The sequence below is a fragment of the Trachypithecus francoisi genome, unplaced genomic scaffold, assembly GCF_009764315.1.
Source record: "Trachypithecus francoisi isolate TF-2019V2 unplaced genomic scaffold, Tfra_2.0 Lachesis_group19, whole genome shotgun sequence".
NCBI lineage: Eukaryota > Metazoa > Chordata > Mammalia > Primates > Cercopithecidae > Trachypithecus > Trachypithecus francoisi.
In genome coordinates this window covers 6655443-6673693 of record NW_022681464.1, presented here as the reverse complement: position 1 = coordinate 6673693, position 18251 = coordinate 6655443, and the positions used below count along the sequence as shown (strand labels likewise).

Here is an 18251-nt window from a genome sequence, read left to right as displayed (position 1 = left end):
TAGTGAACTGTCGCTTAAGTTCCAGCAGACAAGGGAGGATACTGCAGAGTAGAACTTGGACTCTGTGACCTCTGTGGCCCAGGACAGTATTTGGGAGGGAGCCAGGAAGTGGCCTAGTCCCTCTGACCACCACTGACATTCAACCCCCACCTTCATCACCCCTCCAGGGCCTCAGCCCCCAGGAAACTTTTCCTGGAATCCAGTCTGGCAGAGGTATCTTAGGCTCAGTATTTAACGCCAAGCGAAGAGTTGGCAAGAACCAGATGAACCCGGGTTCTTGGGGCTAAATTTCCCCATCCATCCATCCATCCATCCCTAATCTGGTCTCCTTCCCATCACCCTAGATGTAATTCCTTGTCCTCAATTCTACAGGCTTTGAATTATCACCCACCGGGCTCCTGCAGGTTGTCTCCCATTACAAATTCAAGACACAAGGAGGGATGTCTGGGTAGCTGCAGGTCTTTCCAGCACTCTTGAAGACCAGGGTTGTTCCAGATGTCTCTGTTTTGTGGCCCATGTCTCCCCTCCTCCAAGCACTGGGCTAGGAAGACGCCAACTCAACTGAATTTTGATGAATGCTCCTCCCCACTCCCTCCAAGCAGCAGAAGAAAAAGGAGCTGGAGGACAACATGAAATCAAGTGTACATTTTAAAAATCGTTTAATGGAACATAAACTCCTTTAGAAAAACATTCAGCTAGGTGATAACACCCATAGAAAAAAACACCAATTTTGTGTTTATCTTTTTTAATTTGGCATTTGTTATTTGCATTTATATTAAAGCAAAGTGCATCTTTTCTTTATTTTTCTTGTTTATACACATTGCACAATACATAAATAATGATGCTTATAAAACGTCTTTATATTTACAAGTAATAATATATTTATATATAACATAAAATACATTTTTTTCTTTAATAAATCTCAGGGTTTTTTTTCAGGAGTCCTTTCTCAAAGCACTACAATGCTAAATTTCCAATGAGAATGCTTCTCTTGTTCATTTAAACCTTTGTAGTTAGAAAAATAGCTTATGTTAAAGTCTAAACATGCTCATTGAGCTAAGAACAGTGTCAAAGTATCATACGAGTGTATGAGTTGTAGAAGAAATGAAAGAAGAGTTAGGTGTCAGCCTAGGATGGTACCTTGGGTTATGACGGACCAAATCCTTCTTGGAGGGAAGGGGACTGCTAAGCATGTCCCTCCCAGGGACGTCCCCGCTTGCTGGCCCAATAGCAGAGCTCAACACACAGGCTGGGAGCAGGGAGTGCTGAGCCGGTTTTCTAAGTCTGGGAAAAACCTGATGTCACCAGGGCAGGCAGGGGAGAGGCTGAGGGGAGAGGGCACTGGGTGAGCAATACTGTGAGGGGCTGCCCCGGCAGCCCTTAGGAAGCCCATTTCAGGGAGATCCAGGAGCAGATGGCCAAAAAAGAAAGACCTACAATGGCAGGGGCTGATGGGAGGGGAATAAGACAGGGATGAAAACAATTGGTTCTGGTTCAGCCACTAGCAGGCTCGCTGCTCAGAAGCCTGTGGACAGGCCCGTGTCCTTGATGAGGAAGAGGAGGGGCAGGGGCTTTCCTAGGCTGGGGACAGAGCCGTGCTCCTGGCAGCTGCTGGGACCCCTGCCGCCAGCTTGCCCAGGTACTGCCTCTGCCCCACTGAGCATGTCCAAGGAGCACGAGAGACACGGCTTGGGACTGCAAACCTCTCTGCTGGGGACATTCGTAAGAGACACAAAACAAAGCACGTCGTCTCCCCATTTGCCGCTCCTGCACACGCGTGCACACACTCGTAGCCTCACACTCACACACACACACACACACACACTCCTGACAAGTGAAATGATGACCGTCCCCCTTCATACGCTGCATTTGGTGGTGCTTGGATTTCTGCTTCCCCTCTTCCTATCAAGGTGTCCTGCCGATCATACCCACCCCCTCTTCCAAAAAACCCCCAACAATTCTTTTCATAAGCTATTTCTCAAAGAGTGAAACAAAACAGAACACAAACGAGGACGAGAAGAAGAAAACCAACCAACCAACCAACCAACAAACAAACAAAAAACGACCAAAGAGTTTGCATGAAAAGCAAGCACTCAGGAGGAAAATATTAGCAGCAAAGTAGTTTGAAGTGTGGCCTGCTCAGCTCACGCTCTGTCCCCTCCACACGCGGCTACCGGCTGTTGAAGATGACCTCTAGCCAGCACGGGCAGCTGCTGATGAACTGGCGGGTGTAGCACTGGCCCCAGCCCTTCACAAAGCTGATCTGCACGGTAAAGCCCGTCCACGGCTGCTGCATAAACTCGTGGTCATTGGGCCGCTGCAGGCTGTACGCCTTCTCGTAGTCGAAAGCCTTGATGGAGAAACCGGGGAACACTTTGTGTACCAACAGCGTCCTGGAGTCCGGGTTGTCCAGTGTGGCGGACTTGATGAAGATGGGGTAACTGCTGCGGTTGTACACCCACACGCCATCCACCTCCCGCGTCAGCTGGATGCCGCAGCCGATTTTGCTCCGCACCTTCTGCACCAGCTGACTCTTGTTGTCCGAATTGAGCTGTCCGAGGCAAAAGCCATTCCCCTGAGGTAGATCATAGAAGATATCCAGAGAGGGCTCCTGGACACAGTAGAGCCTCCCCACTCTCGTCTTCTCCTCCCAGTATGCCACCACGCACCAGTGTGACCGATCCCCAGGCTCCAGAAGAAGTTGGGAATCTAGAAAACACAATGGCAGAGAGGATTGGTGGGGACAGGCATTGGTGACTACTAGAATGAAGACACCCCCCCACCCCGGTCACCAGCTCATCTCTCAGGACGAGACAGAAAGAAGGGGGCGGTGAGGATAGTCCTGGACTTGCCCAGGCTCTTACAGTCCTTTGACCAGGACCCTGCCTTTCTTTAAGCATAGGAGGCGCTGGGGGCTGCTTCTCTCCAGGCCCCTGCCCGTCAGGAGTCCAGTACACCAGCACCTGTGTCCACCTAGCCAACAAAGCCTCTTCTCTGCAGAGCACAGATGCAAAGGCACCCTTAGTAACTTGGGTGGTCCAGTTTTAGGGCCGCAAAAAGCCTCAGCAACATACTGGAGTTACAGATCTTTCAACTGGATGGAACCTTGAAGGCCAGCTCCTCCAGCCCCTTGTCATCCTGATGAGAAAACCAGGACCCAGACAGCCTGCTGCTGGAGTACCAAGGGATGACACAGCCAGAGCTAGAATCCAGGTGTCTAGACTCTGGGGCCACCTATGCGACGGTCTCTGGGTGCCTGTCACCCAGCTCTCAAATCTGTACCGTGGTCATGAGGGACCTCTTTATCTGGTAAAAATAAAAATAAGAGTGGCTTGGGACAAAAACATCTATATTCCCAATAGAAAAACAAGTCTCAGTGTGTCAGCAGCAGCCCTGTACACAAAGGGTGAATTCATGTCAAAATGCCAAATCACAACGTGCAGACCGGTATTAACCCGGGCTACCTTAACAAAGCTTCCTCCAGCCCAGACAGAAGATTGTGTCTCAAATAGATGTGTTCCCCTTCTCCCCTTCTCTGCCGGCACCCCCGTCGCCACGGGTGCCCCCCCTCTCCCCTCCTTCCACAGAAGCATCCAGAGCCTGCAGGGCGCCCTGCTCCGCCCTCATCCCTCCCCTGCAGGCCCCGCCCCGCTTCCCTACACAGGGCTCTTCCCACAGGCAGCCTGGGGGGCGGGGTGATTCTGGTAAGGTAATTTTCCTCAACAGGCGCTTGGAGGACTTTAAAAGGGGGGTCACACGGACGGAAAGGGAGCCCCGGCGGCGGGCATTCTGACTCCTCCTTAAGCAGGAGCCAGCGGGCAGGCCTCAGACTTGGGACCATAAATCTCCCCAGCCCAGCCAGACTGCAGGAACGCTGTGGTTTGTGGCAGCAGGGTGGAGACCGGAAGTCTTGTATTTGTTAACAAAAATGGGGACAGCAGAGGGGGGAAAGCAGAGGGGAAGGGCCCCATGTCGGTCAAGCCCTTGCCCTCGCTCCCTGCAGCCCCAGCTCCTCCCTCTCGGGAGCCTGGGGGGCACAAAGCAGGGGTTGAGTGTGAGATGTGTTTTGGTGTGGCCTTTGTGTTCTGGAGTAACTGGGTTCAGAGTCAACGATAATGCGCTGCACCCTGCGGGGGGTCGATGGCGGAGGATGAGGCTGCATCCTGCTACCCCAGCAGGCTGTGTAACTGGGGCAGCCCAGGACACCAACTCGCTCCAATTTTTCAGGCGTGTTAGGACCTGGGAACCCACTGGCTCCACTCAGTTGTTTTTTTCTTTTTTAAAGTAGCAGCCAACGTTGGATGGAGGTGCCCATCAGTAAGGCCGTACAAATGTGCACACTGCGGCCTGCTGAGGCAGCCACACACACACACCCTGAGCGGCGGTTCCCTACAGACAACCCCAGCTGGCCTTCCCAAATGCCTGCCCCAACAGCTCCACAAAAAGGGGACACTGAGGTCTCATTCCTTTCCCTCAACCCCCATCCCACTGAAAATCAACACCAGAAAACTGGCCGGTCACCGCCCCCCACGTATCTAGGAAGTCCAGTGCGTGTGCAAGAGTGTGTCCATGATGTCAGTGTGTATGAGTGTGTGTTATGTATGCTTCTGTGTGCACATACGTACTGGAATATATGGAAAACAAGACAGGAACAGGGAGAAGGTGACTCATCAGACATTTACTTGTTTCTGCAAAGTATCCATCAACTGCTAATAAACTTGTGAGCGCTGGCAGTCTTTGAACTTTCTTGCTGAGGGAGCTCAGCTCTGAAGGCTACACCAAAGACCCGAACACCCATGGAGGGAAGGACATATTGGCATCACGTGTGAAGCGGGGGAGAAAGCCCTCTTCTGGGAGGCACAGGACATCCACCCTTTTGGTGGGGAGGAGGGTGTTTTGAAACACAAGAAGCTTTAGCTCATTTTCCCAATTCAGGACAACAAACCTGGCCTGGAAAGGAAGACTCAGGGAGTTGCTGGGAAGGAGGTGGGAGGGAGCTAGGATGGGAGACCTCAGCAGAGCCTCACAATGCTTTGTTTCATGCAGCCGGGACCCATGAAACCGGGCACCAGCCAACAGGAGGAGGAGGGGGAGGAGGAAGGGAGTGAGTGGAGTATGGACCTGAGATCGAGGTGCCCCCATGCCAGGCCTGTTAACCACCTAGACAAGGGGTGGGAGCCTTGTCTGCCAAGGGCGGGGGCCTCTGGGGACAGAGGAAGCTGGGCGGGGACTGGAGCCTGAGACCTGTAGCCAGAGGGGGAAGTGTCAGGTGGGTTTCTGGTTCATCTGTGCAGCCCGCCAGCAATTTGCTGCCAGACACCCCCTGGAAAAAGCCTTTTTCTGCTGAGGTTAATGGCCCAGCCCAGAAAAACTGCAGTGCGTGGCTGTCAGCAGTGCGTGGAGGTTGTGAATGCTGCTTGCTGTGTTTGAACAAGGCCCCTGAAGTCCATTCGGTGCCCTAACCCACCGCAGGGACTCCTGCTTGCTCCTCCCTCGCTGTCCCCTCCAGCTCCCCCCACCAGCAGCCTCTGCCCTCCCGTTAGGACAGCTCCAGTCTCCTCCTGCCCGGCCTATTTCTAAGCACACACAAAAAACGAGCTTTCCAGCAAAACCATTCGACAACAGCAAAGGCCCTTCGAACACACACCCTTGTGTGAACATCACACCTTCTAGGGGCCCCGCACGACATCTCCCATTGCCAGCACAGAGATTCCCCTCTTTGCCCTGAATTCCCCGCCACTTGGGCTCATTTCTGGGAAATGCTCAGCTTCATCTTCACAGAAACACAGTTCCCTGAATCGGGCCCACAGCCCGCACAGTCTCCCCACAAAGGTCTGTGTGGACGCTTTGCTCCCAGGGACTTCCCGGGCCACGTGTCGAGGGGCTGGGAAGTTCAATCAGTACAAGGACTAAGGAAGAGCCTTGGCCTCTCTCCCTGATATTTAACCTCCAAAGGCAAAACTCACAGTCCTTTGTTAATTTCCCTCAGCTTTATAACCTTTTCCGGTATTTTCCACAAACTTCTCCCCCTCCCCAGAAAACTGTACAGGGGCTTGTTTTAAAACAGTGTGTGTTCATTTTAAAGCATCCAAAAGAAAAGCTGTGTTGTAAAAAGCTCACTAATCAGATGCCTGCTCACAATTTTTTCTTTTTATTACAGTGTAGGGAATTTTTGGAGCAACACCAGAAAAATGCTGAATCTGTCTAAAATTCCTTTAAGGTGTTCCCCCACCTCCACCTTCCCCATTTCCCTTAAAGCATAAAATCCTCCCTTTAAAGGGAAGGAGGAGGTGGGCTTTGAGAAGGGAGAGGACTTCAGCCTCTGTTTGCGCTCCAGTTGGGGAAGACCACTTAGCAAGGAGCTCCCTGACTCTCACAAACAGTTATTTAATTACCCGGCTCATGAATGAACAGATCAGACCCTTCCAGGAGACCAGAGGCTCATGAATGAACCTCACACCCCAGGTCTCAATGGCACAGGGTGACCGGGCCTCAAGGCCACATTTTAGGTTAAGCAAGGAACTTTCCCCTTAATTTTTTTTTGAGATGGACCCTTGCTCTGTCGCCCAGGCTAGAGTGCAGTGGTGCAATCTCGGCTCACTGCCAGCTCCACTTCCCAGGTTCACGCCATTCTCTTGCCTCAGCCTCCTGAGTAGCTGGGACTACAGGCGCCCGCCACCACGCCCAGCTAATTTTTTGTATTTTTAGTAGAGATGAGGTTTCACCATGTTAGCCAGGATGGTCTCGATCTCCCGACCTCGTGATCCACCCGCCTTGGCCTCCCAAAGTGCTGGGATTACAGGTGTGAGCCACTGCACCCAGCCCCCTTCTTAAATTTTTAACTTGAAGGCGTCAGGAGAAGAAAAATGGGAGGAGGGAGGAAAGGCCTTGTTCAGTGCCTCAACAATACCATTTCTCGTCTCTACCTGAAGGCAGAGGGCAGAGAGGCAGAGCAGCTCCAAGAACAGCCATGGGGTTCTGAGAACACGGGCAGGCATGGAAGAGAGGCTATACTGGGCCTGATTGGGCCCAGACACACAAAGGAGGTGCTTGTGGGGAGGGGGTTCCCAAGATTCCATTTAGGAACAAGGACAAGCTTGGGGAAAAAAGCCAGCAGAGACATGAACTCCATCAGCTGACACTCCATGGTTAAATGTGTCCAATTGCCAGGGTACCGGGAGCTGGGGTCAAAGGTGCGTGAGGAGGGGTCTCCACCAGCTCTCATCTCTGTGAGGCACTTGGATAATGAAGTAATATTCCTCTGCCAAAGTCCTATAGGGCCACGGGCTTATGAGCCCCCTCCTCTATGGTCCAACATAGCAGAAGGCTGAGGACGGAGAAGTTGGGGAGGAAGAGCGTCTGGGCAGGCGGGGCCGCCTCCTGCAGGCCTCCCTATGCCAATCAGGGGCAAACGAAGGGCAGAAATGTGGACATAGCTTGCACCTGGCAACCTGAGAGCGCAAACATCACCACGCCTCACCAACGCCAGGTCCAGGGTCCTTCCGTCCTCAGGACCCAGGCGCCGCCAACGGTTGCCTCATCCTGTCTCTCCCTCCATATCAGACATCTCAAAGGTTAACAGCACCCATTCCCTGCTCCCAACCCTGTCAGGAAATTGACTGTTCTGATATCAACAAGCCCTCTTCAGGGACAAGCCTGAGATAAAAAGGGACTCCAGTGCCAATCCATCCCATCTATTCTCACCCCAAATCATCATAATTCACAAGGACCCTTGCTTGTCTCTTGTTTTCAATAGGCAAATCCCCCCCCCAACAACCCCACCAAATAGAGACCCGTAAAACTTGCTGAGACATCTGGGCTCACTTTAAGACCCGGGGCCGTCTCTAATCCACCATGCTTACAGCCTCATCCAGAAGAGGAAATAGGACCCCAGAGCTCCCTCAGACTCCTCAGGAAACACAGACAATGCTGGGGTTTAGAGCGAGTTCCTCATGGAGGAAACAAACCAAAATGTTTCAGGTAAACTCTGAGTTACTCAGAAAATGCTGAGGCCCAACCCATCTCCACCACCCCACGCTCCTTCCCCAAACAGATCAGAGGATGAATCCTGGCTGGTGGAAGGCTGACCTGAGAACAATGGTTTTTCTTTTTTTCTTCATGTTTTGCAACATCTCTAGTGAAGTGAGATGGCTGGACTTGGGGGTGGGCAGGGGGTGCCATAGGGTCTCCTTCAAAGGCCAGGCAGCTCTCTGGTTCCCGGGCCCAGTAGGCTTCGTTTCCACCCCTCAGGGATTTCTAGCCATGGCAGAACCCCTGCCCCTGTGCCAACCCCAGAGGTGAGCTGACCAGCTACAAAGTCAGACACACCAACCTCGCATGCAGCCTTGGGGTAACTTCAGCTCATCCCTAAAACAGGGCTCTCCCAAGGCCAGCCTTATAAGGTTGCTGCACCAATTTGATGCAAAAGTGATTGAGGCCAGTTGAGGAGAGTGCTGCACACACGTTGGTCTCATCTCTGAGGCTCCTGGGTTCTCCAGCTGCTCAGAAAATGCCCACCAGTCTTCCCAATTATCTCCATTGCCCCACACCCCTTGGGAGGACAGTTCTGGGCCAATGCCTATACTTAATAAGCATTTACTTTGCATAGGCTGTGTTCCCTAAGTGGCTCATGACAACCACCCTCTGAGGCTGCATACTATCACCAGTCTCTTAAAAAAGGGAGTAGTGGGGGTGAAGCACAAGTCACTGGCTTGTGCAGAGCTATAATTCAAGCCCAGAATATTGCCTGGTCTGAGCTGTGGACACAGGCCTCTAAAGCCACCAAGCCCCACGCTTCCTCTCCAAAGTGTCCTTCAGAACACACTTTGGAAATGCTGTACCAGCTTTTAGAGCTGAGCATGGGGTGCAACTCCCCTGCAGCAAGAAGTAGGGGGTGAAATGGCTTTTTTGCCAGCAAGCTGCTCTGTGACCTTGGCCAAGTGGCTTGCCGTCTCAGGGTCTCAGTTTGACCTGTCCATAAATAATGTCAAGGGGACAAGGGAAGATGGCCCCATGGGCCCCCTTCTGGCCTTCACGGTCTCTGGCTGCACTCTGATTCTCAGTATGAAACAACACTGGTTCCATTTATTTTTACAACCTTCCAGAGAGTAAGAAAACCACTTTGAGGAGCAGGGTACATTTTTGCATTTAATTTGCAACAATAAAACAAAATCAAATCAAAAGGGAAAGGAGGTTTGAGTCAGGCGTTGCTGTGTCCATCTCTAAACCAACTTTTTAAAATTTCAAATAGTCAGAAATGAGTTTTTACTCTGTCTTACTATTCATCACCCTCAAGAGACGGTGAGCCCCCAGGAGAGGATCTCTTTTATCACAGTCATCCTTCCACTGTCTGCCCAGGCTTGGTTCCCTGACGTTTCTCCTCCCATCACCGCCCTCAATGCCACCTCTCCTAAGTCTACATATTTGGCAGATCCTGCTGGTCTAGAACACTAATTAGTGACTGTGTCCTTACAAATTATGTTAAATGATCAATTCCTGGAACTAAAATGTACTCCCTGGCTCCCCAAACTGGTCCCACACCACCTCCCAAAACCCCCAAACATCTGAGTCTGAAGCCCCCAACCTGGGGATAAATGCTCCTAAGAGCGTTTATCTTGCCATGGAGAATGTAATTGAGGGTGGCACAGGGCAGGGGAGGAAAGCCACACAAATCAAAAGCTCTTGTCTGTCTCGCCAGCCAGGCTGACGCGGCTTCCTGTGCCCCAGCATTCAGCCATGCAAATTATAGCGTGTACCCAGCTGCCTGCAGCCACTGCTGTCTGAGGAGGCCCGCTCTGCCCAGGCTCCTCTGAGAGAGGCCTCAGAGGAAGGGTGGGGACTCCAGACCCAGCCAACTCCATTCATAATATTGACAGTAAAGGGCTTCTCTGGCTGCTGTTTAGTGTGCATGCAGCCGAATCATTTCTCAAGTTCGAATTTCCAGATACTTCCCCTCCATGGTGCACCAACCAGGTTCCCACTGTTACTCCCCAAGTAACTCAGAGCAGCTCTCTTCAGAAAGGGGGTTCACATATTAGCAGGCACAGAAGCCCTCAGCCCTGCATGGCATTGTCTGATCAGCTGCCTTCCCTCTGGGCATGACCCTGACACCCCCAGGAAGGCACAAGGGCTGGGACAAGCATGGAACAGAAAGTCTGTCATGTCCAAGAGAGACATCCAAGTCAAGTCTCTTACCTTACCCACCTACCCACCTGCCACGCTGAGAGTGTCAGGAGATTCCCCAAATTCCCTATCTGGATTCCCAACTGGGCAGCTGACACTGAATGCTGATTCTCTCTCTCTCTCTCTCTCTCACACACACACACACACACACACACACACACACACACACGTACGTTAAAGTATCATGAAAATCTTAATACAAACCACTGCATCATAAGCCAATTTTCTAAAAGGACAAAACCCCTAGAAGGACAGGACAGTTTCTCCCTGGTTTTGCAGGTGTGGGGGCTCTGTGCGTGCAAGAAATCAAGCTACTTTTGCCGTGGGCCTCGTTTTAATAAAGTCCCAGGGTACCAGGACCCCTAGACCTTGGAAGGTATCACAGGACCCAAAGGCAGACCCTGCCCTCTCCCACTGCATCCCCCACAGGTCCAACTCCACTCCAGTTTCTAGAGGGTAGGAAAACTGTCTGAAGACGTGGAAAAATACAGTGAGAAACAAAAGTCCTTTTCATTCCTCCCCTCCCCCGGCTCCCCTTGTTCCATAACAATTATGAAAACTGTTGGATGGGATGGCATTTTGAACATTTACTGCATTCCAGCCAATAAATTCCAAAGCAGGATCCGATGGAAAAGATCCCTCCTCTCCGGCAAGCTCCCTCCCTGGCCCCCCTCCCTGTGCACTCCCAGCCCTCATTCCATCTCTTACTTTACAACCCAATACCAGGGCCTGGCCAGGCCAGGGCCGCACTGTACTTAGAGGGAAAAACAACAGTACGACAGCCTGGAGACAGCGTGCAGACTGGAAAAGTTAATCATTACTTCTGTCTGCCTCCGTAATCTAATCTCTCCCGCTTGGACACACTCACTGTTCAGCCATCCCAGCCCTTTCACCCCTAAAGCACCCAGGACCTCCCAGACCCGAGCCCCACTCCCTCTGGCGGGCCCTCCCACTCCTAACCTCCAGTTAGGAGGTCAAGGGAATAAAAGAAGAATGAAAGGGTCCCCCACCCAGAAGCTGCTATCACAAGGCCCTGGAGTCCAACATACATGGCCAGACGCTATGCGCTGGGTGCCCCACCTTTCAGAGCCTCCAGGTCTCCCATAAACATGGGCTCCCATAAATGTGAGCTCCAAATCTGGCTGGTGACTGCAGCAGCCCAGCACTGCCCCTCCCCCACCGTGCAGGGACAGCCTACCTCCTCCCCCCTTTCTCACTCCCTCTGCCCCAAGATTCACCCTCAAGCCCACCCGCAGTCGGTAGGGCTCCCCCACCCCATGTGATCAGTGTGTGCCGACACACGAGTCAAGCAGGCTCTGCCGTTGGCGATGCCTTAAAAAATTAAACACAGAATGACAGTGTAATTTAGCAATTCCACCTCTGGGTATACACCCAGAAGAACTGAACGCAGGGACTCCTACAGTATTTGCACATCCATGTTCACAGCAGCATTATTCACAATAGCCAAAAGGTAGAAGCAAGCCAAGTGTCCATCAAGCACTAAATCAACCAAACACGGGATATTCATACAATAAAATATTATTCAGCCTTAAAAAAGAAGGAAATTCTGACATACCCTACAGCATGGATGAACCCTGAGGCCATTATGTTAAAATAAGCCAATCACAAAAGGACAAACACTGTCTGATTCCACTATTCTATGAAGTACCTAGAGGAGGAGGCAAATTCATAGACAGAAAGGAAAATGGTGGGTGCCAAGTGCTGGGGGGAGGGGAGAAGGGAAGTTAGTGTTCCATGGGAACAAAGTTTCAGCTAGGGAAGATGAAAGTTCTGGAGGTGGACGGTGGGGATAACAGCACAATATGAATGTACTTAATGCCACAGAACTATACACTTAAAAATTGTTAATATGGTAAGTTTTACGTATATTTTACCAAAATAAAATAAAAGAAAAAAGGCCTCGGCTCTCTTAATGCTCTCCTTTGCACCCCCGTAACCAGTCCTCGTAAGCATAGAGTTCCTGAATTGGGGATTCCATGGGTGGGACTGGGCTTCAGCAAAGATAGCGGTCCCCTGCAAATGTATACAAATTGTAGTATATCATGCATTTTTCTGGACAGTCCTCAGTTTTCACCCATACTTGGAAGAGTTTGCAAGTCAAGAGACAGGAAAAACTACAACGTTTTTATTTTCGAATGGAAGCAATCTTTGGCTTCCATAGGGATATCTCATCAATGGGAGGCCATTCCCACACCCCTCAAACCCAAGAGACAAAGATCACAGATCACTGAAGGGACTCGGCAGCCAAGCCCAAACCCTTATTCTGCAGATGAGAAAACTGAGGCCCAGAACACAGAAATGGCTCCTGCAAGGCCATGTGGCCAGCCAGGGGCTGAGCCACTCGGCCTCAACCCAGGAGGGCAGGCCAGCGTCTAGCGACAGAAAGGTGGAGGATGCTGGCCCCGCCATTGTAATTCTCTCCCAGCCCCCTCCTGGGACCACGGCATCCTGGACACCCTGGGGGGAAGAGGAGGCTTTTGAACCTTTGCAGACCCCACGATCCAGGGCTCTTCCCCAGGAAACAGTCCCCCAATGGGGTTTTGATTGTGTCCCCACTGAGCGGGAGATGGGGCCCATCTATTTGTAAGAACAGTATGGTGCACTCAGATCACACTGAGAACTAAGTTTTTAATTTTCCCTCTTGGTTACTGATTCATGAGGGGATGGGGCAGAGCTGGCTCAGAGGCTGCAGTGGGGCTGACCAGGTCCCCAGGCCCAGCTCTTGATGACCCTCACTTAGCCTGTCGGGGAAGGAGACACTTAACAGTGTCATGAGGTGACTGGAAGGTGGGACAGGGGACAGGGACAATCATTGAACCTCCGAGTGAGCCACCCCAGAAAATGCAGAGAGCCAATCTGCTAACGGCACAGTCATATCTTGGCGTCTTATTGTTTTTGTTCCTGTTGAGCGACAGTCGCAGATCAAAACGTAAGAAAGCTATACTGAAATGAGCACACAGTCGCTGGCCTGGTTATCTGAGTTGTCTTCTGGCTGAAAGAAACTCCCAACTTTGCAAGATGAAACTGGAGATGAGACCAGATCTTCCCTTTCTGCTCTGATCAAGCCTCCCAGCAAAAGCAGTGCTCCCTGCCTTTTCTTCCTGGGGCTCCACAGAGGAGCAAGAGTAATTCAATTAGTGAACTCCACACAGCTCGGAAGCCATCGCTTGGCCCCGGGACAGACAGGGAAGGATGAACGTGAAAATGAAACACCCTGGTAACTGCATCTTAGATTATTTCATCCAAACCCAACCCCAGACAGGCCAGGGCCTCACACGCAGGGCTGACACCTCAGAAACGGGCTTAACTTTCAGATTTAAAATTAAAAAGCAAGAGTTTCATCCCCTAGATGGTCTTCATGAGAATCAAGTCCTCTGGAGTTACAAAGGGAAAGTCACTCCTCGGCTTTGAAAACATCCCACTTCCCCTCTGGCTGTCAAGACATCAGATACTGTCTTTCCAGATGTTTCCCCACCCCTTGGCTGTGGTCCACTGAGGAGCCTGGCGCTAGGCTGGTCACTTCCACTCTGTGCTGTGCCCCAGGTCCTACCAGGGTCTGGAGGGTGGATTATAACCACAGCTCCTGTTCTTCCTGCTGTCATCTTACAATCAGCAAGAAGTGGGGTGGGGAGGCAGGCTGGAACCAAAACCCGGGAGACCTACCTCTGTTTCTGTTTATCCATAAGCTTTATCTCAATTCTCAACAGACCACACAACCAAAGCAGAAGCAGAAGTACATGACTCAAGAGCTCTGCCTACTCCAGGGGCCCATCCCTGCACCTCCCCCACCCATGGCCTGGCTTCATGGAGGGACCAGGCTCTTCTGTCCTACAGAAGCTGCCCCAGCCTGCCTCCAGATGGAGGCAACTCATATTCTATCCCCCCTACCCCCAGCTCCATCCCCATGGATTCAACATCACCTTCGGACAAGCCACTCCATCTGCCAATTCTTAATTCTATCCCGGCCCAGGAACTGGTCCTCTGCACAGCACACAGCCTGGCATATCACAGGTGTCAATACATATTTGCTCCATAAACGAATTACAGGGACACACTGGCTTCCTCCAAAGCAGCGGGCCCACCTACTTCACATCTGAGAGAGGGAGGCACATGTGAACCCACCCGAGAGGGGAGCACACCTTCCAAGCAGGGAGTCAGTCAGAAGGACCACGTCCCTCTCCCGGACTCCCTGCGGAGGACGCAAGAGAGAAGCCCTGTTCTGCGCCAGGCCAAGAGCAGCCGCTGTAGCAGATGCTGCTGCAAGGTGTTTCCAAGGCAGGCGCCGGCCCGCCAACCTCTGCCGGCACACCACCTGCCCACAGCATTCTGCTTTGGCGTCCTGCTCTGTTTGGACAAGTTACCCCACCAAGTGTTCAACAATGCTTTTACACACCCCAGGGCCCTTGTTGTGTTATGAAAACAAAACAAAGCAGGCTAAGGAAAACGCTGGGAGGGTGGGGGTGAGCGTGAGTGGGGAGTGGGCCAGCCACACACACAGGTCTCTTTCTTTCTGGTCTCTATCCTAAAGATGGTTCCTTGGCAGCACGGGCCGGGCAATGTCCCATGCCCTGTGTCATTAGAGCAATGACATCAACCAAGAGGGGCTTTAGAAACCCAGAGACAAATAAATGGAACCGGACCTCATCTACACCACTGTAGGGCTGTGACAAGCTCCCTCTCTGGGAGATGCTTCTAGGAGAACTGTATCACCCCTTCCTCCAAAGCACAGCACAGTTACTGGACACAGTTGTACCAGGGGAGCTCCGAGACCCATTTCCCCTCCACTCCTCAGTAGCACCCTAGAAACAGTCTCAGGAAAGTTACAGAACTCCTGCAGGATGAGGGGGACTCGGTGGCTTGAAAATACAAAGGCAGCCCTGAGTTCCCAGCGGCTAAATGCCAGGCGCGTCTGTTAGGAGAAGGCAGTACCGGGGTGAGTAAAAAGGCTAAAGGCGTGAGTAAATTCTTACCTACCCCCATCAAAAAAAAAATACAATCTTTTTTTTGCAAGTTAAAACTGAGCTAATGACACTGGGTGGGGCTCAGTGTTGAGGACTCCGCAGCCAAACCAAAATTAGCTTCCAGCCAAGAGCTGCTTGGCCTTACCATTTGGGGAAGGAAGCTGAAAAAGTCATGAAAGATTCTTTAGTAAAATGGGAAATAAGGCGGCAGTTAACATTTCAACTGAAGGTGACCCTTCTGGTGAAATATTTTTTTTAATAATAAAAATAACATAAAGTTCTCAAACAGCCTCTTTCTTAAAGAAAATGGCTGTGTATACGTTCTCGTGGGAGTGGAAGGGAAGAAAAAAAAACACAAAACAGAACACAGGCTAGCCGTTTCTCAGCCACTACCTTTCAAGAACCACTTTTTTCTGGAGTTCTTCTTAAAAAAGAGGTGACGCAATTTCCTGTCTTGTCCCAATATTTCCTGTTAACCGACAAGGTGAAAGTTATCGCCCTGTTTTAAATAACTATCCTCAACACCGCTGAAAGTCCCTTTTACCAGCCAGTGCCCATCCCGGTTAAAAAATGTCCCCATCTTAGAGTATAAATACGATCATTTTCTACACCTTTAAGAGTTGGCTTCATAAGAAGCCTGTTTCTCTCTACAGCAGATACTGAATCTACAGGGGCAGCTTCCACGGGGATGGCGCTAGTAGCCCAGATCTCCAAGGTGAACCCACAGAGAGAAACAGAGAGGCTGGGGGGCAGCCGAGTCCCCCAAGTGAGCCAACAGGTTTAGGTAGAGTGGCCAGGATCAGGTGAGTGTTGCTTTCTTGGTGTGTTAACCACTAAATTGAGAACTGTGCCTCAGCAGTTAATAATATCTTCCTGCTGAAAATAGCCGGGAGAGGAAGCCTCTGTGTGACAGTAGGCAGGCGGCCAGCCTTGGGGCCAGCCATTCAATACTGAGCGAGAGGTGGTAGGGCCAGTGGTGACCTCCCAGCGGCTGTGCTTACAGTATCCTCTCACGAGGCTCCTGCAAAGGGAGGGCGCCGGGGCCAGTCACCTGCGGCCTCTGCAGTCCTAGAACTTGGGCAAGGACATCACAAGGACTGGGGTCTCAGCGGCCCAGGAAGGGTCTGGATCGCCAGCTTTGGCAGCCAACCTTGGCACCATCCTGGTTCACAGTCACTAGGCTGGGCAGGCCAGGGGGCCCCCGCGGAGTGAGAACAAGCATATTCACTTCCCCCGGCAGAAAAGTCAGGCCAGGAATCAAACCAGAGGGAACTTCCCTGTCTCCCATTTCTGGAACCCACGAAGAAAAACGGAAGGTAGAAGGATCAACACAGATGTGTCTGCTTGCTCAGGTAACACACAGCAGAAGGCCAGGCGTGGTGGCTCACGCCTATAATCCAGCGCTTTGGGAGGCCAAGTTGGGTGGGTCACTTAAGGTTAGGAGTTCGAGACCAGTCTGGCCAACATGGTGAAACCCCCTTTCTGCTAGAAAAAAATTAGCCAGGCATGGTGTTGCACACCTGTAATTCCAGCTGCTAGGAAGGCTGAAGCATGAGAATGGCTTGAATCCGGGAGGTGGAGGTTGCAGTGAGCTGAGATCACGCCATGCACTCCAGCCGGGGTGACAGAGTGACACTCTATCTCAAAACACACACACACGCACACACATGCACAAACACACACACACCTGGGAGGTGGAGGTTGCAGTGAGCCGAGATCGCACCACGCACTCCAGCCGGGGTGACAGAGTGACACATTATCTCAAAACACACACACACGCGCGCACACACACACACACACACACATATCAGAGATCCCAGGCAGGCTATCAGCCTTGCTCCCTGGCCCATCAATGTACTTCCCATGCGACCTCAGGGCTGCCACCAAAACAAATGTCTACCATCATCAGGTCCCAGGCAACTAACCGAAGTCTCTCCAATGTTACTCTCCACAATCATTGTTCCTTATAGATTATCCAAGTATCTGCATGTATTTAAAACCTACCGCTGGCCATTTTTTTGGTCAAAACTGTGGTAAAATACACATACATTCAGAGAACTGTGCAACCATCACCACTCTCCAGTTCCAGAACATTTTCATCGCCCCAAAAGGAAACCCGGTCCCATGGGTCCCTTTTACAATCGCATTCATGACAGCAAAGCAAAACAGTGGACCGTGTACACTTAATAATAGTTTTCTCTCAAATGTTTCTACAAGCAAGCAAAAAACCTATCTGGGAAGCTGAATCCCGAGGCATTTTTGTGTGGTGAGCAAGTCTAGGAACTAGCACTTTATACCTTTTTTTTCTTCTGCCAGGTGAAGACAACTGCTTTGAGGATGCTGCTCCAAGTTCAAGGCCTGGACCGAAGGGAATAAAGACCAGCCTGGCCATCATAATTCTGCAAGGAATTATGGCACAGTAACAGCAATAATAGAGGAGCAAAGAGGCCAGGCGCAGTGGCTCACGCCTGGAATCCCAGCACTTTGGGAGGCCAAGGCAGGCAGATCACCGGAGGTCAGGGGTTTGAGACCAGCCTGACCAAAATAGCAAAACCCTGTCTCTACAAAAAATACAAAAATTAGCTAGGCATGCATGGTGGCACATGCCTGTAATCCAACTACTCAGAGGCTGAGGCAGGAGAATCGCTTGAACCCAGGAGGCAGAGGTTGCAGTGAGTCGAGATCCTGCCATTGCACTCCAGCATGGGTGACAGAGCAAAACTCCGTCTCAAATTACAAAAAAAAATAAAAAATTAAAAATTAAAAAAATTTGAAGAAGAAGCAAAGGAAGCCAAACTTGATCATGAATTCTTCAGCATTTCCTCCTTTTCACTGCTCCACTGGCTCTGAGCTTGCCACGGAGGTCCCATAGGTGTACAAGTCTACGCAGCTACAGCCAGGCTTTGCTGTAAAGGCCTGTGTATGTGTGTGTGTGTGTGTGTCCGTAGGAAGTGAAGGGCAATCAGCGTGCTACAGCGTCACCAAAAGTGACACCACCCGAAGCCTGGCCTTCACCTGGCCCCCTCTCCCTTTGCTGGCCCAGTTCTGCCTGGGGACAGGATGCATGAGGCAGCAGACCATCTTGTC

The 18251-nt window shown here is 51.3% G+C and overlaps 1 protein-coding gene across 5 annotated transcripts in view; it reads right to left on the bottom strand.

Annotated features, from left to right (window-relative positions):
• Positions 1-635: 635 nt before the first annotated feature.
• SMAD7 (SMAD family member 7) overlaps positions 636-18251 on the bottom strand; it is a 30928-nt gene continuing 13312 nt past the window's right edge. For all 5 annotated transcript variants that reach the window (XM_033177786.1, XM_033177787.1, XM_033177789.1 and 2 more), the window contains exon 4: positions 636-2709. In XM_033177786.1, coding sequence (XP_033033677.1) covers positions 2171-2709 — 539 coding nt within the window. In that variant the 3' untranslated portion in view covers positions 636-2170. The remainder of the gene's footprint in view (positions 2710-18251) is intronic.